Source organism: Pieris brassicae, chromosome 6, assembly GCF_905147105.1.
Source record: "Pieris brassicae chromosome 6, ilPieBrab1.1, whole genome shotgun sequence".
NCBI lineage: Eukaryota > Metazoa > Arthropoda > Insecta > Lepidoptera > Pieridae > Pieris > Pieris brassicae.
In genome coordinates, this window is record NC_059670.1 from 17,248,842 (window position 1) to 17,272,404 (window position 23,563).

The 23,563-nt window shown below is 33.2% G+C and overlaps 1 protein-coding gene and 1 long non-coding RNA gene across 2 annotated transcripts; one reads left to right on the forward strand and one right to left on the reverse strand.

The window, feature by feature from the left end:
- Positions 1-2,775: 2,775 nt before the first annotated feature.
- Positions 2,776-22,197, reverse strand: LOC123710732 (nose resistant to fluoxetine protein 6-like). Its single transcript, XM_045662876.1, has 12 exons — positions 20,660-22,197; positions 19,835-20,073; positions 18,373-18,593; positions 16,952-17,082; positions 13,437-13,618; positions 11,484-11,626; positions 10,815-10,983; positions 10,406-10,599; positions 5,775-5,895; positions 4,425-4,614; positions 3,814-3,956; positions 2,776-3,546 (listed from the first exon to the last, which is right to left on the reverse strand). The coding sequence occupies exons 1-12, from the start codon at positions 21,987-21,989 to the stop codon at positions 3,055-3,057; spliced, it is 3,555 nt and encodes a 1,184-aa protein (XP_045518832.1). The 5' UTR covers positions 21,990-22,197; the 3' UTR covers positions 2,776-3,054.
- Positions 4,716-7,593, forward strand: LOC123710734. Its single transcript, XR_006753857.1, has 2 exons — positions 4,716-5,179; positions 7,505-7,593. It is a non-coding gene; the product is annotated as an uncharacterized LOC123710734 (long non-coding RNA).
- Positions 22,198-23,563: the final 1,366 nt, after the last annotated feature.

Sequence of the window (23,563 nt, forward strand, 5' to 3'; positions counted from 1 at the left end):
GCGTCTCGATACGTACTGAATACAACCAAGGATCGATCAATGAAATGACTCGCTCATTATCCTAATACAGTTTCATTGTTTAAAATGTCTGGTCAAGTTAGAAGGAGAATGTATATGTTGTAAAAATTGAGACAGTGTTCTTGGTGAATAAACCGAAGCAAAGGTATTTATTGGTTTTATTATTCTTAACATAAGTTTACAAAGTTAGTGCTACTGAAACGGTTTTTTAAACGGGTGTTTTTGGTAAGATATCTTGCCTATTTTAGTGAAATTTACCCTTTATTCTACTATGATGTACTTTAAAGTAATGTATTTTTGTAGTTTCTCGGTTACATATATAAATAAATATTGAGTAATGTAAATAATATAAATTATATGTCTGAGGCTTTTGCGTTACATGGTTAAACATGCTTTAATATAACAGCCCTTGGAAATAAAGATAGCTACCTATACAGATCACACAATGAAACAGTGATCACAACTACCTGCTTCTATAGGAAACCAGTTTTAATAGGCAATTTAATGGTCATCATATGGTTAAAATTCTAAACAGTATTATTATTTGATATGTGTGATTTCTATTAAAACGTGCCATTCGGTAATTATCTTCCAGTAATATTTAATACGGAACGAAAAATCTACCAAGTAATGATTCAGTATTTTCACATGTTAATTGTTTTTTGCTTACCATATATGGGGCTCGATTCCCGACGACACATCTACTAATTAATGACGTAAAACTGTCCATAATCTTTATCATATACAAATTGGAAAGATTTGTATTCGTTTATATGACACTTAAGCTGTACTGATGTGATACGGTTTAATATGTAAAGACTATTTTTAAAAAGATACAATCAAATAAAAAAATAATCGAAGTTTATGTTTAATTGCGATTTAAATGAAACCAGTATTCTCTTGATATAGGTACTGTAAAACATTATATTATTTTACTTCATTATTATTTGTCGTACTTTTGACTTTCTCAAACTAGTTACCTAGTAATCTTGATTACATCATAGACTGGTCAAAGTAACAATGGCCTTTTACGACCACCGTTCGAGGGCCGTTCGACCACGAGGGCTGTTCTTATTTTCTATATCACATTGTTATTTCTGAAAAATAAGTCGTAGCCTTTCTGAATAATGTAAGATCCTTACCTTTTTAAACATATTCTCTCACAGAACTTTGCTTAAACGTTAGTAAAAACAATATTTTACATAACAGCATACTATTATTTTATATCAATATTTAAAAAATATATCTGTCTCCATGATACATGCCTCAAATATAATGCTCCGTGGCTTAGTGGTTAAGGAACATGACTGACTCAATGGCGCATTCGATTCTTGGCTAAACAATGTCTCCTCAGGCTTGATAGGTACAACAGGCGGATCACGTATTTTAGAAAAAGTTAATTGCCGTCACGACTTAGCTACAATCTATTTTGACAATTGATGTCTAATCTACAACCTTTTTAAATTGTATAAATAGTCCAGACATAGGTTCTGTTACAAATATAAATGAATTTTTTTAACATGAATTAATGTAATATTATTTATATTTATACCTACATATTAATTAAAGTTTTAGTAAGAAATGAAAGAATATTCTATTCGAAATTACCACCTTTGGCTTTTATACGAGCCTATAATTTGATTGGCCACGAATCACGGATTTACACAATGTTACCAGGGGAAATTTCGCCTCTGCTTGCTCCAAAAAATAGGCTCAATGTTGCCGTGTCGTTTAGAATAGGCCATATTCTAATAAAACTGACCATAATTTGAAGTCTAAAGGGTTGAGATTTGACCTAGATGAGGGCCAGTCTTCAGTTGTTATAAACTGAACGTTGGTTTCAAACCAGGCTTGAGTAGTTCGTAACTTGTGAGAATCCTGCTTGTGTGCAAAGTCCATGGTATATTTTTTAACTGTGTATTGCTGATAGGTTTCACAACATGATCCAAGATTGCTGTTCAGTGTCAGTTTGATCAGTTTTGATACATTTTGGCTGAAGTTTTCACTCCTTTTTCACAAAAATGTAATTTTATGACTCCTTGATAAGACACGCCCAGCCAAACCATCACTAACGCAGGACAATGGCCACGTTGTACCTTTCCGACCACTTGAGCAATTTCTTTAGAACTGTGAGCGTACACTTTATCATTTTTTTCACTGTAGGGTTCTTCAATCTTGAAATTTTTTCAACAGTAGAGAGGATAATTACTATGCTTTTCACCTGCGTATCCCCACAGAAGGGGTTTTGATTGATCCACTCTCTTTAATTGTAAAGATTGATTTAGGGCATGTCCTGTATATCGACAAAAAGCACCTAGCTTCAGTTCTTGTTTTTTAATACGTGTCCTAGCGGGAATCTTCATTTCTCGCGCTAAGATTTTTTGCTTCCTATTGGGGTTTCGTCGAATTCTAGCTTTAACAGCAATAACATCGTTTGTATTTCTAAAAGCTCGCGGCCGCCGCGATCTTTTCTGGTATTCGACAGACGTAGCGTTATTGTATTAGTTGATAGTACGATATACGGACGTACGGCTTTTGAAGTGTCTGGAATATGACCGACGACAGGCTCCGTACGCACTTTGTGCAAAGTGATGGCTGCAATCCTATGTTCTTTAACACCCCATTCCATATTGTAATTTGCTTATGAATACAAAAAATATGTGAAATGGAGCAAAATCGAAAGAAGTTTTAAAATAATATACGTGTTCCATATTCAAAAAATTAAAAAGTTGAAAAAAGTGAAAAGTTTTTATGTAACAGTATTTATGGCCAGACTCGTGTGGTACATACATTACCATACATATACAATAAGAAATACACTTAATGTAATAATACTTATGTATGTAAAATATACATATTTTATATACCTTAAAACCACCAGAATTGAATTATTACATCATAATTGAATGTAACCGTGTAAGCGTAAATATTTTAACAATGCATAAAATTTTCATAATTGCATTACAGACTCAGCAATGTACAAATACGTGTGTAATACAAATAAAACCAAATAATTAATGGCAATATTTAATTTCTTTATCTACTGTTTCGATAATGTTGAGCACCGTCGCGATTTCCATTCGTCCACTCCCACTCATCAAGATCTCGATCACGACCATCGTCATGATGAGCCCAGAAATCTTCCTCTCCACCCTCTGGCTCTTCTTCTTCTTCTATGATCTCTAAGTCTTCGTCTTCCCTTTCTTCGTCCATGTTATCGTCTTCTTCCAATATTTCTTCTAGGCTTTGATTCTCCCTCTGAATTTCATATTCGACTTCCGCCTCTGGTATCTCTTCCAGTAATTCCCTATGAGCCAGTAAAGGCTTTCGTATTGATGGTTTTTCTTCAAGCTCCGGTTCATTTTCTTCTTTATTGATTTCGCTTGTTCTGTTTTGTAATTCCTCTTTCTCTTCATTATTTTTCTTTATTCCAAATAGAACATTCGGAAGCGATTGCATAGGTATAACAAGCGTTAAAGTTAACAAAACAGCCGATAAAAATATTGCAGCAAGTTCTTGGAAATCGACCTGTAATAACAAAATGCATAAGTTCAGAATATATATATATATACTTTTCTTGTTATTTTGAACGTCCCCAAAGATAACATACTTAAAATTAATTTATGTTTGTCTTTATAGTGTCTTATAGCGATATAAGAAACTACATCCTGTTGCAATTAAATTTAGCCTGTTTGCGGCGTAGTTCTCACCAAAATTGTCGTAACTATATAGATACATTCCTTAACTCATCAATTCAGGACCATGATTTTTGGTCCGTTGGCTAATGTAACTTACCACAGATAATAATGTGAATTCAGTAGATGTTCGTGTCGTAGCTGCATTTGTGAGGAAGACAATAAACTGTGTTAAATATAGAGCATATGACAATCTACTTATTAGCAGCATGGGACGACTACAAAGAAGGCTTGATAAAGTTTCTGAAAACATAAGTACATATTAAGAAAAACAATATTCCGTGAAATCACGTTAAAATTACTTATTTAAAATGAATAAATAACAGTTTCGAGTACATTTTTGCTTGTATTATACTCTACTCAAATCTATTCAAAGCATAAATTTAGTAAATTGTTTCAATGCGGATACAAATTTAAGATTTAAACATCGGACTTGTCCTCGTTGGTATTTTGCGTAATATGAGGAAACCTGTATGTAATACGTACGTAAAAGACACAGGCTAACCATCCCCTTCATAGATCACCTACTTGCTTATAACTAAAAAAATGCGTGTACACACGAAAGAAGTGAAACTTCTTTATGACCTTATTTTTCTAAAAATTTATTTTGAGACATGTATATACTACAGGCTTATAAATATTATATATAAAATTTGTTTCTACGTAAAAAAATAAAAATTATATAAGACTGAATAATTGATTGTTCCTCACCGCTATAACCATTATGCGCCGCGTACAGCAGCCAGGCGAAGGCTAAACCAATTGCAATAGGAGCCAGTGCCGCATACTGAGCAGCAAAGGTCACGTTATACTGGTAGTTGAAGTAACCGCTGTCGAAACCCGCCCACAACACAGCTCCCCATAGACCAGTGCTAACGACCCATCCGATGAATATTACAAACTATAAAAATATTAATACAAATACAATAATACAATTGATTTGCAAGAACTATCGTCTCCTTAACGTTTTTTTCTTTCTTAATTAAATCCAAATAAAACATACCAATCAATCAAGTGGTTGTACTCCTTAAATGCAAAAAAAAAACATAATTGTTTTTCATACCTAATCCTTCAAAAGAAAACAAATATACATTTATAGAAATAATCTCACTATTTTCCAATCCCGTTTAAGTTTATTGAACACAGAACATCCTTAATACAAACTATTATCCATTCGATCAATACATACAGATGTCATCTCGCATGCACTCCGCATTGTCATGTAAATCTCGAGTCATTGTTCATACCGCATACGTTTGCGGAAATAGGAACTGTTTTGGTCGTATCACTGAACCAATAATATCGATCACTTGACAAAGGAAAATACCGAGAAACAGACTCGAACTATATCACAAAGCTTAGCAACTTCGAAGTTGACATTTTATATATACTAATACTGTCTGTATTGCAATTATATGTATATATTTAATTTGAAATACAGCGTCGAAATGCTACCAGTGTTAAAGGTAAGTGGATCAAACTTTTTAATTTTGTTTTAATTTTCTATTAATATTTTTTTATAATAAATAATATTATATGTTGATAATTATTTTACTATGTTGGTTAAGAATATTGTATACTTAGATATATCTAAGTTGTCATTATGATAATATTAAATTAAATCATATTTGATATGCAAGTTAAATATTAAGAAAAACACTTTTTGAACGGATTAAAGCTATGTATTATTATTAACGTGCGTGGTCACGGTGACCAGCACGCTGAAAAGCACGCGAAACGTCGGAAAAAATAATTAAAATTTAGAATTATGTAAATAATTATAAGTTTGAATAATAATAAATAATAGCTTTAATCCGTTCAAAAAGTGTTTTTCTTAATGTGTACAAGCTATTTTAACAAAAGACAATACTAAGTTTAATATTGCATGAGTGCAAAAAAAACACGTCATTTTTGTGTGATGATTTTTCTTATAAGAAATATATTCCAATCAAATTATATTTGTTTCTCCAATATTAGACGCGCTCATGTAATACAATTTATATTATAACGAAGTAAAAAAATATACATACAGCAAACGCTAACATAAATTTATCAGTTTACCTTACTATGCTGAGCTGGGGTCCGTAGTGCTAATCCTAAACTGATGCCGATCAGATAGGAGGTACTGCGGTGCAAAATGGAGGTATAGCTCATCCGGCCTGTACGGTACAGCTGACTTACACTGGAAAATTAAACCAAACTTTACATAGCTGAGTTAAAAAGGCTAGCCAGTTTGATAAACAAAAATGTGAAAATTTTGACTTAACATTTTCCTAAACAAGTTTAGAATTATAGTATGCATGACCCTGTACTACTATGTTTAATAGAAATCTGGAAAAGATTTGTATAAAATGTAAATAGGAAGACCGTAGAAGGCCCTATCGACTAACTATGTTTTAGATTCCATAGAAAGAAACACCAAAGATGTAAAATAACAGTATCTTATGTTTATTCTTAAAATATTTATTCTTATTTAAGAATAAGCTTGGCTATAAATTAATAAAAATTATTCAAACTATTGATTTAGTTACATTATAAAATAAATTGCAAATTTAGCGTATAGTCGAGTATATTTATTCTTAGTAATTAAGAATTAAGAATCTTGTTCAAAAACTGTTACCAAAAAACCTATATTTAGCAGAAGACTGCCGGTCAAAATACAATATTATATTATTTTTATTATATTTAAGTAGTAAATACTTCCAATTTGTATTTTAGTATTCCGTGATTGTACTAAAAATATACTTTGTTATTAAAAAAGATGCAGATAGCTTTAATATAAGTCTTGGTATAGCTTTGAACCCCATGAAGCACTAGATCAGTGGATAAACCATCGTATACAATCGGGTAAAAAATATCTAGGATAAACTTAACTACCCAGTACAATAACATATACTTCATCTTATTATATAAAAACTACATTCTATCTGCAAATTATTATATTTTTTTATCTGAAATAGCCATTATATACGAATTTGTTACATAGATTTTATTGTAACGAAAATGTAATAATATAAGTACGCGCTCTAAATTATACTTTCATTGAGAGAGATAAAACGTATGTATCTTTTTTATACTAGCTGAAATGTTACGATTATTGTTATAACGCAAAAATCATGCCCAAAGATGCCTCGCGAACTTTTTTATACGTAATATAATATTAGTCAAGAATCTGAAATATTGATTAACAAACCGTAATCTCAACTATTATATTTGACGCATGAATGAACAAATTATTTCCACTAGGAAAGAATTTTATAAATCTATAATTCTATAAATTAGTGTTGTACTAATGCCATAAAAAAGTACCAAACACAGATAGTGTAGTAGCAGATTAAATATTAAGATGATTTGTAAAGTTCTCTATAAATCTTTTAAATTATCCAACTGTTTTCTCCCACCTGTGTTACCAAACGATTGTCTAACAGAGAGTCGGGGTTCAATTTCCGTAAGGGAAACGCTCGGACCGTCGGTACATGCGAGATATGCTTTAATTTTAATCTGCATAGTGTACACTCCGGTTTACACCATATCAAAATATTCAGTTTTAACGAAATATTAACAGACTGCAAATATTTCGAGTGTATTTCAGTTGTTGCGTTTGATAAATGTTGGTATAACAACTTATACACGATTAGACATTTAACATAGCCTTCATTAATGATCTTAAAGAAATAACTATTATTACTTTAGAAGTTACGTATTCCGTGATCAGTGTTCAAAGGTAAACCATTTTCTTAATTATTAAAGTAAACTTATTCAAATATATGTATGTACTAATTTATTTTCAGCTTTGCAGCATACCTACATCTGTGCGACGAAATCTGTTACCTGGCGGCATTCTAACGTGAACAGATCACAATAAATATTATGGAAATCAGTTTTTTTTTAATTTCTAGAAAACTCCAGAGAAATTAATTTCGCGAGATTTTTACTCTGTCTCATATTTAAAACACAGGACCTATTTTTATAATAGCCGTTTCAAAAAATATATTAAACCTAACTTGAGTTAAAGGTCTAGGTTTAAGTATGTGTAACGCGTGCTTTTGCTAATGGAATTAAGTATTGTCCTTGGTTAACATAGCTTTTACATATTGAAAGAAAACAATTTTTTAACCGGATTAAAGCTATTTGTATTATTATAAAATCAAATGTCGCGACTTTAAATGACACAGCCGATATTTGTCAAAACGTCACTGTCATCAATCTATCAAAACAAAACTTGGATAAACAACCCATCGAGATATTAAATAGAGGCTTAAATTTTGCAACAGCACCGCTAAAAATCCCTCACGAATAAGTTGTTAGTTACGTAGAGGAATGTATATTCAAAAATACGATACAAAAGGCTGCAACCTGATAGAATTAGGCGGATCCTAAAACGAGCTTCTATTAATACAATTTTCAAGACGCACAAGAAGATTCAGCAATTCCTAAGACCAATCAAATCAAATCAAATCTATACAAACTGGATTGCGACTGTGGCCTGTCTTACATAAGGCAAACTAAACGCAATATGTCCAGCAGACTCAAAGGATACATTGCGGACATAAGACATAGACCACACTCAAAATCAGCAGTCTGTGACCTGATAGGCCTAATCACTACATACGCTTTGATCAACCGAAAGTACTTGCGAAAGTAAAAAGATTATTCCCAAGGTTGGTACACAAAGCCATTGAAATAAAAAAAAACCGAATTTCAATAGAGAAGACGGCCTAAAATTATCAAACACCTGGGATCCAATAATATCCAAATTAAAACCCTAAGACAAACAATCCGCGAAAATAGAGAACACCGTGAGTCATTTCTGCAAAAACCCGTCATCTTTTAGTCGATACCAACTCCGGGGAAATAAATACAGATAACACAACTTTTTCTACAGCTGTGATACTTTTGACATTCAACACCTTTTGTCTTCAGCCACCGTAACCACGCACGCTATAAAGCACACGAAACGTCGAATTTTTTTAAAATTATGTAAATAATTAAAAGTTTATAATAATACACATGAATTTAATGGAATTAAATTTAATAAAAATAATTATTATATATTATTATACCTACTTACATTGACGATTTTGAACATCACTGAGAAAATATTATTTTTGTAACATTTTTTTTAATAATATAAGAACAGAAGAAGAAATAATTTTTAATTATTTAGCAGAATAATGAAAACGAATCAATAATAAACTCGCCATATAATCTTTTATAATACCAAACTTTATACTAGAAATGTTTCGAGTGAATTCAATACATATCTTTAAAAATTTAAAATCTTAATTATCCTTCAGAGTAAATAAGAAGAAATAACGTATCTATGAATATAATTAAAAGATTAGTTAATTCTGGTGGGTGAACTACCGCATTCTTTATTTTACTTACGGATGCAAATTTGGATAACAAAATAGAATGCCATTGTTATTATTAAATGTTATAATTTCCGTGCATTCGCAATAATAAAAACGAAAATTGAATGTCATTAGAAAAATTCAATACTGTTAGTTTTTACCTATTTTCCATTTAAATTGTACAGTTTTATCGATTTTGTTATTTTAAAACCTCTGCTGCGTTGCACCATTGCAACGTAAAATATTTTACGCCAGAACTGCTTAGTGTTTAACAAAAACTTTTAAAATCAGTTCAGAAAAATCTACACAAATACAGTCCTTCTGTGTTGTGAGCGAGATGTTTACTCATGTACTAAGTTTTTATTATAGTTAATAATTTCAATAAACGGTAAGCATATCAACACCTACGAATTTAAATGTTTGTAAAATATATATGGTCGGTTTGTAGCGACACGTATAATCTTTAACGAAAAATCACTGCGAAGACGTCATATCGAGAATCGCGCAAACGAATTTATTCCGCTAAACATATATAAACCTTCTCGACCTTAGCCTCAGGGATCTTTGGGACAGTCCATGATTAGACTGGTCGAGAATCGTCGTTCAACGTCCTTCCTCTACAGCTTCTAACATAATGGATTGTCTGTGCGTCATTATGTCACTCTCAGAGAATCTCACAGAATTTTTAGTAATTATCCTATAATACTGCCATATTGTATGATGTATTGCCATTATAAATAATACAATATATAGTTTATTACTTAAGTAATATATGATTTAATTAAACGTTTATAGGAATGTTACATTTTCCAACCAATGCTAATTAAATTGCTAAAATAATTAACATACATGATTCTTGTCATAAAAACATCATTAACTAGATTGAAAATCTATATTTGTTTTAAATCTTGTAACGAACCACAATTATATTATAATACAATATATTGTAATGTTATGAATATTAAACAATAAACGAGAGGTATAAGGAATATTATTAAAGATTTAAAATTATTTCAACGAAAAGCAACGTCTCCGAACTACCATAAATTATTAATATCCTGAAACTTGTCAATCTAATTACAAGACCATTTCAGAATCATTTTTCACCTAGATCATACAGATACTTCAGGCTTTTGATGTCGGCTGAAAATGTCTTAACATTTTTGTACTTTCGTTACACACGAAACGAGCCATGAACTTTACAATAGACGTTTGAATAAGTCAGACACACCTTAGACTTTAAGCAGCCCGAATTCTCATACATTTGTATTCTATTGAAACATTCCCGTTAATTTTTTTAAAGTTAATTAGTTGCTAAGTTATACATAGAAAACGTACCTGACTCCATGATAAGCAATCATTGTAAGGCGATGGTCTCTAAACATTGTATATCTAGAATAAGCTGCGTATAGATGTATGATTGGCATAAACAGCGCCGAACCGACCATATTTGAGTGGATCGCCCATACTATAAAACTTCCGAGAATGGAAAGTTGCATGTCCAGCGCTAGCTGATGTGTTTGAGGTGCACACTGAAATGAAAGGTATTTTTGAGCTCTCCTTGTATTTTAGAACGGCAACTGCTGCACTAACGAAGATTGTCGCTTGTTTTAATAGTAGGCACTAGCTATTAGCGACCGCCGTGATACAGAAATGAGGCCTAAATGCCTATTTTAAAGCTATTCGGGTCTACAATACTATTATGGGTAACGTATTACGTATTTTTTTACAATAAGGTTCAACTTACCATACTCTCTAATCCAAAGTAATTCTGCAAATAGAACAAGTTCCACCACCACCTTTCCCGACAAATATTAGCATTTTTCGTTACCAATCCGCCCCACATAGGCCCCACGGTAACATGATGCCAGATGAATGCGTAAAACCAAATCACAGCTAGCATTGCCGGTGTTAATCTGGAAGGTGACCGGAATCAGAACATTATAACTCTCCTCCTAACGTTTGTCTATTGTGAAATACATTATCGAAAGCATATTATTTATTAATATTTGGAAAAAAAACCAGTGGCGCTACAACGCTGAATGGTTCTTGGTCCTAGATTGCATCCATTACATTGATCATGTTTATTTCATAGACTAGTTGGTAATCAGCCTTCTATAACAAATGGGATATTCCACTTTCCCCACGAACTTTTCCTTTACCGTACGAACAAGTATTAGATGCGCACATAGACAGAAAGTCCATTGGTGGAATCGAAATCTACGACCTCAAGGATAAGTATATCACGCCGAGGCCACTAGGCGTACACTCGTCATACTCAATTATATTATTTTTTTCTGTTAAATGTTTATGTTCATATTAAATTCAAATAATATTGCTATAAAAGAAATAGCCGACATGAGCCTATTATCTAAACCTTATTAAACTGAAACAATTACTAGAAAATATGACGGACCTTAAATATTTAGAACCTAGTTTGTTAAAAGCACTAGTCTTCTCCGATGTGCGGTATGCAGTCAAAGCTCCACTTAGCAATAGAAAACCATCAGTGAACACCCAGCCTACTCTACACCACGACCACGCAGGTGATGAGACCACCTGTAAAATAATACCGTTTTATAACAGATATATTATCTATACTAATATTATAAACAGGAAACATTTGTGTTTTTGTTTGTAACTTTTTAATGTCTGCACACAAAAACTACTAGACCGAGTTACTATACTTTCCACTACCACAAGATCGGTATCTACGCTAGTGTAACCGCGGGGCATTGGTAGTAACAAAATTAACAAAAACAGCGTATTCTTTAATCATCATTATCAATGAAATACACTCAGAAATTTCCCTTGTCCAATTGTTTATGTTTTATATCTGTAACATTTTAATCACACTTTAAACATGCGCCATTACGGCCATTTAAAATTTCTGGTAAACATAGTCATTTTTCGTTAAAGTCCTAACGCCTAATAAAAATATTATAGCAATACTTCTGTTCTTACTGTCTATAAAATATTAAAGAGGAAATTTCAGGATAATCATATTATGTAATATAAACTTTTGAAGTATTTTAAATATACTTTTAATTTTCATGATAATGACTGTAGAGAATGCGGTGACATATTCTCAAAACTAACTACTAATTTCATTTATTACTATGAATTACGTAGTAATAAATAAATAAATTATTTTCGCGCGTTTCGCGCCTGTTAATTAAAACTTAAAATTAACAAAAGATCCGCGATGATAAATATATTGGAAAAGCAGGTTTGAGTTTAAAAGTGCAGCGCATTAGACGAAGTTATTGGTAGTTCTCTTCTTGTGACGAAGAGCCTGCAGCTACATGTCTTATAATTTTATTGTTTCTATGAAACTGACAATTTATAGCATCTTTTTGTGTTTAACTATTTATTGATTAAGAATTATGCGATCTTGAACTTCACAGTTATACTCTTATTTATTGATGGTGTGGAGGAATAATGGGTACAGTTCCTCCAACCTAAAGGGGGAACCTTGACCAATCTAGACCAGCCAGCACGAGGGCTCCAAGCTCCAAGGTCGAGAAATCGTATATGTCTTTAGCGGACGGAATAACTCTGTTAGCGTTTCAGATCACAGATTGTACACTGGGTGGTTGTACAGGTGTCGCTACAATGGTTTGACTTTATTTATAGAAACTGATAATTTTAAATAAAATAATGTAGTGGTGGTTTATAAGTAAAAGTTACAGAAATTCAACAAAATATAGAATTTGCAAAGAAAATAGGCTGTTTACCTAGAAGCATCTTCATTACGTTGATTAATTTTTATAAGCGAAGTAAACAAATATTTCCGATAACTTTCGATATGTCACGGTAGTTGCCAAATCACTCAACTGACTTACTTGGAACTATGCCAATATATGTTCAGAAATCATCAGTCACCTAGACTATGTCTGGTTCGATTATATTAACTCTCGCTTCAGTAAATGTATTAATACATATGGAAATAGTTAGAGGATATACTAGAATGTTCTCCAGGTCGATTTGCCCTCTAATCTGAATTTCAAGGAAAGTAATTTTGTATTTGTTAAAACGGCTCCGGTTTTATCCTTAAGTACGCAAACTGTTTAATTATTTCGTATATCTATGGACTTTACCGATGAGTAGGGATGTCTACCGATATAAATTTATTGACGTGGAATTTTTGATATCCGTTTTTTATATTCTATAATAAATATATTTTGTTTTTAATATTTTTTATTTTACAATATAAATACGTACGGTCATATCATCATCATAAATATCTATTAGTACCTTTGAAAGCAAGTTAAATTATACTTACATTACACTTATTCCAATAACAAACTTGAATGTAGTCCACATAAATAAACTATTAAACAAACATTAATAATTATAAATGTCATACCTCAGCAACTTTTACCCTATTTGCGTAAGGAGCATGGGCAATTGGTAGGAATTTATGCGCGATAATGAGTGCTATAGTTGCAATTGCTCGAAGACCATGGATACTTGATATTTCTTCAGATCCAACCGGCGCTATCAATTTCTTCACAGTGCGGGTGAGTGAGAAGGCACTGATGAACCCATCTGAAAAACATAGAATTTCCTTAATAATTATAAGTATAGTTTGTTACTAAACTTTTATTTACAATTTATCTTTTGTTGGAAGGATGACAAACAGTTCCTTCAACTTAAAGGTAGGATCCTCGACCTATCGAACCTCAGACAGGCCGGCCCGAAGGCCACGGTGGCTGAGCTCGAGAAGTCGTATCCTTAGCAGCCGGATATCCTTCGTTAGTGGGTTTCAGGGCCATCATACTGATTTGTAAGCACAGATTATTGTAATAATCATGTTTGTTTACCAATATGTATTTATTGAATTCTAAAACGTTTTATCAAACTAACTTGCCAATGCTTAAGGCTAAATTGTCTTGAGATATATATAAAATATATTGACAAATGAAAAAGTTAAATTTTAGTTATAGTTATTTTATATACACTCAAAACCGTTAACTAGACATCGTCTAGAACAACATACCGGTTATATTGACCAAAATCAAAGGTCTATCGGCTAAAAGTATTAGGTACTTAATAACAACGTCATCGGCTGTTACGACTATCGATTTTTACGACCAAATATGAGTAGTCTCTTTATAACAGACTTTGACTGTATATATATATAAATATATATATATAGAAGGCAGGAATGGACAAGAATAGTGTAAAGGTAATGGAGGTGGCTAGTCAAAACATTGTGGACAAAAACATTGAAAGCCAGTTATAGGTGTCTCTATACTACGTAAATAATAAAAAACTCATTAAAAGTAAGTCGAGAACAATGTCGCCTAAGGTCATATTTTCGAATCCCGGCCACTAATGGACTTTCTGTTTATGCACATTTAACACTTGTTTGTACGGTGAAGGAAAACATGGTGTGAGAACCGGCATACCTTAGACCCATACACAAATCGACAGCATGAGTCAGGCATGGAAATATGAGCACCTACTTGCATATTACAAATAAATGTTGGCAAAATAGATCCAGAGTCCAAGACGTTGACATTGTAGCGCCTTAAGTATTTTTCAATAGAAGTAAGATATAAGTACTTTTTTTTAATCTCTTTTAAGCAACCTTTAGATATAGTAACTAAAAAAAGTTCTTATTTAAGATACATAACAAGTATTCTTTTTTATTATAAACAATGTAATATAATTATCACCAAATTTTATAATGTGTTTATCTCTATTTGTACAGTTAATGATAATGATAATGTTCTAAGGTAATGATTTGAACGCTTAAACGGGGAAACTTGAAAAGAAAACAATGTTAACTTTTCATGCTAATGAAAACACATCTGTGGTACCAGATGTTCGTTCCTTAGTAATACACCTAATACTATAATTTTCTCCACATTTAATGAATATTTTCTCGCCACTGCGCTGCGACATGTGTGAAATTATAATCGAATCCGCCCACTGCAGCATTAACGCTACGAAAATTATATCAAAAATGAAATTTTAATCAATAAATCGCATTTCAGCTGTTATTATACTTTACCGTGCAATAAATACAAACGTAATGTCATTTAGTTCAGCGTAATTACGATGAAATCGTAAATCATTCTGAATTTTACTTAACCGAAATAAATATATTTTTTCATCGCAACATTTTCAATAATTGAATGCCAACGTTCAATTATAAATACAAAGGTTTGCTGTAACCTGATGCAGCATGGGGCTGAGGCATTTCTGTTTTGGTGTCATAAGTTTTAACCACTGAGCCACGGATTGTATATACATATTTACTTACATTACATACTTTGCGCAAAATAACATAGATAATCTGTGGGTATGTGTCGCAGTGAGAAGATTGTTATTTTCTATTAGCTAAATGCGCAAGACCAGCGAAAGAAACATAAAGAAGCCGGTATAATTTGTTACCAAGAATGCAAAGTGTGTCGGGCAAGAGATCAACTGTCCTTTAAAGAAAATTGCATCAATTAATCAGCCGCAGTAATACCTCCCCACGCCGCATCATTGTGCATGGATTGGGTTCTATAAGAAAAAACAATAAAAAAACTAGACTAGCTGAGAAACAAGAATATTTACGATAAATGCTAAGTATAAAATCATAGGCGTTTATGTATATAAATTAACGAAAAAATCATTTGTTAACGAAAATTCGTGTATTTTATGGTAAGAAATACAATCATAAAGGATAGTTTAAATTTATGACGTTATCATCAAAATCTCTGTTCCCGTCAGATTATTAAGGAACAATTTCAAATGAGTTTATTTTTTTTTAATAATATATTTTGCGATAATAAATAAAGAATAAAATATGTTTACTATGGAATATAAGATACAGGTATCAATGTTTCATGTCATTAATTTTGTATCGGTAGACATAACTCATTGGCAAAGATGACAGAGGGCCGAGAGAAAAAGCCGGCGTAAAAAAACTCTTGGTATTCCTCAACTTCCTAATGGGATACGGATCCTTATAGACATAATCTGCATCAGTGATATTGTTAATGCGGCGCAGGAGCACTTAGCAACATACGGTGTTAGCTGTAATGGTTTAAACGTGCAACTCACAATTCTTAAAGACGACCTCAGGCTCGTGTGTTGAAATCACAAGAAAACATAACGAGAAAGCCTATACGACATGTGTCAGGTACAAAGTTCTGATCACCAACTTATCAATAAAATGAAAAATAAATAAATACATGCAATCTAAGGCGTTTAGGCATATAGCGCCACTGGATTATTATTATTGACTTACTTATGATTTCTTTCATAATACAATTTTCTAATACTGAATTTTTAATGCGTGACCTTTCGAATGTATCTTTTAAAGATTTCAATCCAGACAAAACATTGAATTAACTGTCCATGTACACTTGACATGGTCAAGTATAAATTATGTTAATTAGTTAATCTATACGAAATAACAAACGATTTGAACTCTCGTTGCACACAAGTAGGTTAAGGTGATCTTTTAAATTGTAATTGGTCAAAAATGTCAATCCCGCCACTCGTATTCGTGAATTACTTCGAAGTCGAATAATGGCTGTTTTTGTCGGTATAGTTAGGAAAGCTCCCAACAAGGTCGTACAATATTGCCAAAACAAGAAACTTACGGCATTTCTTTATAAATATGATTTATTTGTATAGGACAAGGTAAGTATTTATGCTTAACAATCATTTTTGCGGCAATTGGAAGGATTTGACTTGGTTAGATTAGTACTCTTATTAACCAAGTCTCACTTAAGACCAAGTGATTTTTAGAACAGAGGGCAAGAAGCCCTCTGTTCTAAAAATAAGAACCCAGTTATTCGAGACCTGCGCTTACGTCACATCCGGGTTATACCATAGACGCTAAAAGCTTTATATTAGGCCAAATATAAAATAATTTACCTTGTTGTTTCGTCTTGTCATCGACATTATCCTCTTCATTCTTATCTGTATCGTCTCCATTACTCTTTTCACTCAGTAAATCTTGGCAAGTAGCTATTACTACCACACATAAGACCACACCATAGAAACATCTGTAATTTTTTTTTTATTATTTAATAAATACACACCACAGTACATATTTAAATACCAAAAAATCTGGACCCTTAAATGATTGAAACAATATTATAATACAATATCTTGAATTAATAAATAATAAGAAAACTTAGCAGATAATATTGACTATATACCAAGTATTAAATTTCTTAGATTTCTGGCAACCATTAATATCAATTGAAGGTCAAGGTCCTGGTCTTTACCAGTTCATCATATTGTGCAAGTAAATTCATAGAGACCAAATAATGTTAACAACGCGACTTTTACGTTTCTTTTTTAATGTTCCATATGTAAGTATATATGCAAAATATCTATCATAATAGCTAAACTGACTATTAATTTTCCCGGCTTTTAGAGAGGTTTTATCACCCCTGGCGTTTGTGATTTCATGACAGTATTTTTTATATTAAATTTGAAATTCTAATAATTCATATTTCACATTTGAATTTACTTTAGTTTCTACCCAAATTAGTGTTTATCTGAGTGCACATTTTTCTTTTAATAAAAAAGAAGAACAAAATATGTTTATTTGTCATTATTATGTATCTGAGTGCATATACCACCCGAATATTCTAAACACTATGTGTTCATATTAATAATAGAACAAAGTTGCAAATAATGGAGTTTAACATCCGGTTAGTAATTGAATACATTTTTATTAACATTTTATTTGGCAAAATAAATATTCATAAGAAATAGTTTATTTTCACAATAATTTACACTTATATTAGAAGTTCGTTACGTATTTCAATGAATTGTGTACAACGTGCCCTTTAAAAAAAATGCATTAGTTGAGAGCACAAATAGTAACGGCGGTTGCCTTCTATCGTAACAATCAGCCACCCTGAGGCTTCGGGACTGGAGCCCTGCCGGATTGTTTTCCTTGCCACGTACCAATAACACATAACATAAAATGAAATCAATAACTACCGAACTGAATTATTATGGTTTTGTGTTAAAACCTAAATATAACGATAATCCTTTAAGAAGTCGCACAAAATTATGCCAAAATGAACGAAATCCACGTAGGCAAAGCTGAGGGTGGAAGCTAGTAATTGATAATAACGTATATATGACATGATTCATGTTCAAAATATTCAAAATACATAATTATGTTAGGATGTCAAGCAGACGCGCTTATATTGGCCCAAGCGAACCTCAGTCATCATAATATTACTTTTTTAGCGTGGGGGGTAGGATTAACTCAGGCGATATTAACGCTAGTACCTAATCTAGAATAAAATCTTTAACACAAATAGTTTACTTACAGAGTTAAAAGAGTAGGTAATTCCATCCACTCATCCCACCAGTTACCTTTGCCTTGGATATGACAATCTGCCTCATCTATTTCAATATTAAAGGAGATACCCAATTTTTCATAACGTTTAGTCGAGTCCTTGATCATTGCTTCCACATCATCTGGGTGACATGGTGATGGTACACAGACACCCCAGCTCAACGTTGAGTATCGTGGTACGAAGTGACCTGGCTGAACAATAAATTAAACGGAATTACCAATGTGTATGAAGAGCTGGCCTCTGGTATAGCAAAGGGGCAGGTGTAGATTCACGCAACATGTATAATCGTTACCTTGACTATCAAAGGAAGACTGTGTTTCTTGGTTGTGCTTTATGTTAAATTTGTGGAAATCCGTAAAATTTATGAAAATGTCTCTTGTCTGCAATTATCATGGACGGCTATTGGCTTTGTTGCATACCACACATTGTGTGTCCACACAGTCGACATAATGTGTAAGTGCTGCAATACCGCTTCAATACATCCTATTCCTAAAGAAGGCGATCGCTCTTATCCGTCCACCTATCAAAACTCCGGCTATAATCTTTTTTTTCTCCAAAATAATGGAAAGCATTATTATCGGCCACCTCCTGAGGTATCTAAAGGGCCACGAGCTGATTAGGCATTATCAGAACGGCTTTCGCTTTCGTCACTCAGCTGGTGACCTCCTTATTTACCTTTCACATTGGTGGGCAGAGACAATTGAGTGCAAGGCGCTGGCGGTAAGTTTGCACATAACGAAAGCCTTCGATCAGTGTGAGACAAAGCACTGCTCTCGAAGCTTTCAACCAATGGGCCGAGAAATCTCCAAGAAATTATGCAATTAGATTTCCTGCTTTCTCGCTGATCATAGCATCAAGGTCGTCATTGATGGAGCGTCTTCCGACCCTAAACCCGAGAATGCTTGAGTCCCACAAGGATGTGTCCTATCCTCTACCCTGTTTATTCTGCATATAAATGATAATGTTGCAACTTAGCAACATTCATTGCTATACGGACGACAGCACTGGGAATACACTTTAAACTGGCGAGTACCGGAACAAACTTGTGTCTGAATTCGAAATGCAACGTGAAGTCTCGAATTGGGGTAGACTAAATCTAAACCAATTTAACCCCAAGAAGACACAAGTTTGCGTGGTTTTGCCGCGCACCACTACTATGTGGAACCAGCTGCCCACGGAAGTATATTCGAATCAAATCAACTTAGAATCCTATAAGTAAAGAGCGTATCACTTTTTAAAATGCTGGCAACTCACTTGCGAGCCTTATGGCAATGTGAGTGTCCATGGGAGGTATCACACAACATCAGGCGAGCCTCCTGCCCGTTGGCGTCCTATTAAATAAAGAAGGAGTATGTTGTGATTTGAAAGTTCACCTACCTACCTACAAACCCTTTAGATAGTATATTACGTATTCAATTAAATCAATACTCACATCACTAACCCTGCCCTTAATTAGGTTTCGTCCTTGAAGAAGATCTATAGCTACTTCCATATCTTGATGCTCCGCCCTGACATCCATTGTAACTAAGCAGTATTTGCCTTGAACCTTCACAATACTACCAGTTTCTAACTGAACTCGAGCACGAGTTGATAAACACTGGTCAAAGTCACCTAGCTGGATACCGTTGCCTTGCAAAAGCCCCGAGGGAATTTTTCCTGAAGAATCCAACACTGAAAAACACACATAACCCTTAAGGTACAAAAACGAAAATACAATTGCGTGACGAATTTTTAATCTGTTTACAGTTTAACTAAAAAGTGTACTGGGCTTAATGAAAGTACAAAAATAAATTCACTTTTGTTATTATGAGTATACTAGTGTAATCACCACACAAGGGGCCAAAATTTTGATTAAACGATTAAAAAAGAATTTCAAAAAGTTGTTAAAATTAATTAAAACTTGTCATATTCCTTAACGTGAATAACGATATAGTAATTGTAAAGAGCAATATTGACTTAGTGGCTTCAGCGTCAGACCCTCATCCCTGAGGTCGTAGGTTCGATCCGGGCTGTACACCAATGAAATTTTCTTTCTATATGCGTATTTAACATTAATTCGAACGGTGAAGGAAAACACCATGAGGAAACGACGACGTGTGACAGGCACAGGAGCCTGATCAACTACTTGTCTATTTGATTGAATAATGACCATGAAACAGATACAGAAATCTGAGGCCCAATCCTAAAAGGGTTGTAGCGCCACTGATTTATTTTTTTATTTATTTAATTGTAAACAAAACTAGTTCATAGTACTTACTATTTAAAGCCCACAGTTTGGTACCACGTAACTGCCGCAGTAATATTTGTCCATGTCGTCGACACTCCGGATTATGTACGCGTGAAAAATTCGGTGCAAACGTTGGAAAAAATCCATAAAAATCGTCGAATTCGCTTTGTAGTAAAAATTTTCTGTGTGATGCATCGGTTAATGGTTTTATTTGATCAGCTTTTATTTTATTTTTTGCCTTAACATCTTTAGTAACTCGTTGTAATGTTTCAGAGTTCCTTTTTTCGTCTACTTTATCGACGACTTTTTTTATATCTAGCACTGGTTCATCTTTAGAAATGATATGACTTTGTAGCTTACCAGCTTCAAGATGTGATTTAACTTTAATTTTTTCGAGTTCATCAGTATTACTTTCTTTTGAAAAAGTATCTGCTTCTTTCTTGGTTTTTTGATCTTTGATTTTCCTAACAATGCTTTCTTTTATGTCTACTTCTTTTGTAGTTTTCTTTAGTTCATTTTTTATTTCCACTATAGACCTCTTATCTTTAAATTTGGATTCCAAGATATCTTTTGATAAATTTTCTATCTTAGAATGTTCTTTTATAGTTTCTTTTTTACGATCTTTGACATCTGCAGTTTGTTCTGATTTTGATAAAGAAAGCTTTATAGGAGGTATAGCATTGTATTCTACTTTCGGAGGTACTTTTGCCATTTGTATATTGTGTACTATTTCATTATAATGTTCATCACTGTCGTCGTTTTCGATGTTTTTTCCATCGTCGTTTTCATTGTTATCAATAACTTCATCACTATCGCTATTATCCTCATCGTCGATATCTATCTCATCATCATTTGTATCAAGTGCTTCATTTTGTATTTGCGTTTTAACTTTAGTAGCCGTAACAATAATATTATCATCGTCGTCTTGATCAATATATTTATCCGACTTAAATGTTGACTTGATAACCTTTAATCCATCACTATGTATTATTTTTGAATTTTCTTTGTTTTTGTCAATGTGCTCCCCACCGTTTACGTCTGGTTTCGTTGTTTTTACTTGTATATTTGGACTTAACCTATTGTCATCAGAAAGTCCATGTAAGTACGATAAGTCATCAGCACTCAATTTTCCATCAGTCTTCAGCTTTTCGTGAACTACTTTTTTTAGGCCCTCATACTGATGTCTATTACTCAATTTGCTTTGTTTTTGGTCAAGGTTAAGTTCATTCACATCACACGAGGCACAATGTTTTTGAGAATCAGAACGTTCATGGGCTAGACGTACACGAAATGCGCTAACCGTAACAAGGATGGGCACACTGATTAAAATCAAAGCTAACGTCCATCTGAGGCGTACCATGGCCGGAGCGTGAGACGCTCACGGCGCCATCATATACGAAACTGAAATATATCGTGCGTACGAGCCGCGATGTCTATTTTCATCTCCAATAATTTACAACGAACAAGCGCGGATGCTTCATTGATAACGTGAAAAGTAGTTGGGAGACAAAAATTTAACTACTTTTTAAAAGTTATTCAGTTTTATTTGTTACGTTTCCCGGCTGAGGTTAATTCGAGTGTACTGATACGAGGGCACGGTTATGGCATGCGTCCAAGAAGAGTAAAAATAGTATTGCAAAGGCGATTGTCCGGTTCGCAAACCGAATTAACGACGGGCGGATTGATAGCATTTACATAGTTTGATTGACTGACGTTGAAAAGTAGAAATGTTATAGTAGAAAATACGAAAAATACTCATTGTCTTGATTATGAAGAAAAGTTAATATAATTTGGCACGAAACTTTATATAATGACTCATAATTATGAAGTAAATTTTCAGGTTTTTTTTTATTTCAAATAAGAATCTTAAATAATTCTTACGACTGATACGAGTACCAAGCTTTTGAAGTATCTGGAATATGACCGACGGCCCCATACCCACTGTGCAAGGCGATGACTGCAATCATATTTCTTTAACACGTTTTTTTCTATTCCGTGTTGTAATGTGATAATGAACACGATTCCAAATTCAAAACTATTTAAAAGTTGAAAAAAAAAAGTTTTTATGTAACAGTATTTAAGGCCAGACGACTTTTATATTTACATATCATCGAGTTACTTCGTAATCTACACTAATATTATAAAGAGCAAAGATTTTATTATTCCTTTATAGCGTATAACTTGACTGTAAATTTTCCTAATATGGCTAATTCCGCGGTTTATTATAATTTATCAAAGTGAATGTACCACTTCACTTGGAAATAACGATTTATTATTATTATTTATTACAATAGGCTCCAAAATTACTGGCCCGATTTGAAAAATTATTTCACTATTAGAATCCTACAGTATCCCCGAACATAGGAATATTTCCACTGTTTAAGGATCTTGGTTTGACTTTTTTCAGTTTCGGTTCAGTTGGAAGTACCACTCCGAAGCCTGTTGACTAGTTTGCATGTCAGACTCGTACACCCACATCTCTTCACCATCTTCATTAATGGAATTGACTCGATCTGTCTGCATGTCCTCCCATTGATATGCCTGTAGGGAGAAAATCCAGGGGGACAGGCTCAGCGACAACAGGTGAACCTTAGTGATAATTTAAAATGGATCCGATCATCTTCACTGCTGAACTTCATGTTTTGAACGCTTTGTACTCATAAGCAGGTGCTTTTAAAAAGTCAATGCATCATAAACCTTCTGTAAAATTTTTGGGGACACAGAACACGAAAGTAGTGTTTTTCGTCTTAAGCCAAATTCGATGTTCTTCGACATTTGCTATGCACACTAGATATGATCTTATTACTAACAGCACTGTTTGTAATCTAAACTCAAACTCCGCGCCAAAACGGAAAACAGTTGTCAATCTAACTACAAAAGAAAAAAATTGATATTGTAACAATAAACAAACCGTCACTGTTCGATCCTCTTTGC

Coding starts and splice junctions, on each gene's coding strand:
- LOC123710732 (XM_045662876.1), bottom strand. CDS start 21,989: ATGGTACGCCTCAGATGGACGTTAGCTTTGATTTTAATCAGTGTGCCC. Junction 20,074..20,659: donor CAAACTGTGGGCTTTAAATA/GTAAGTACTATG, acceptor TGTGTTTTTCAG/TGTTGGATTCTTCAGGAAAA. Junction 4,615..5,774: donor CCCCAGCTCAGCATAGTAAG/GTAAACTGATAA, acceptor ATATTTTTATAG/TTTGTAATATTCATCGGATG.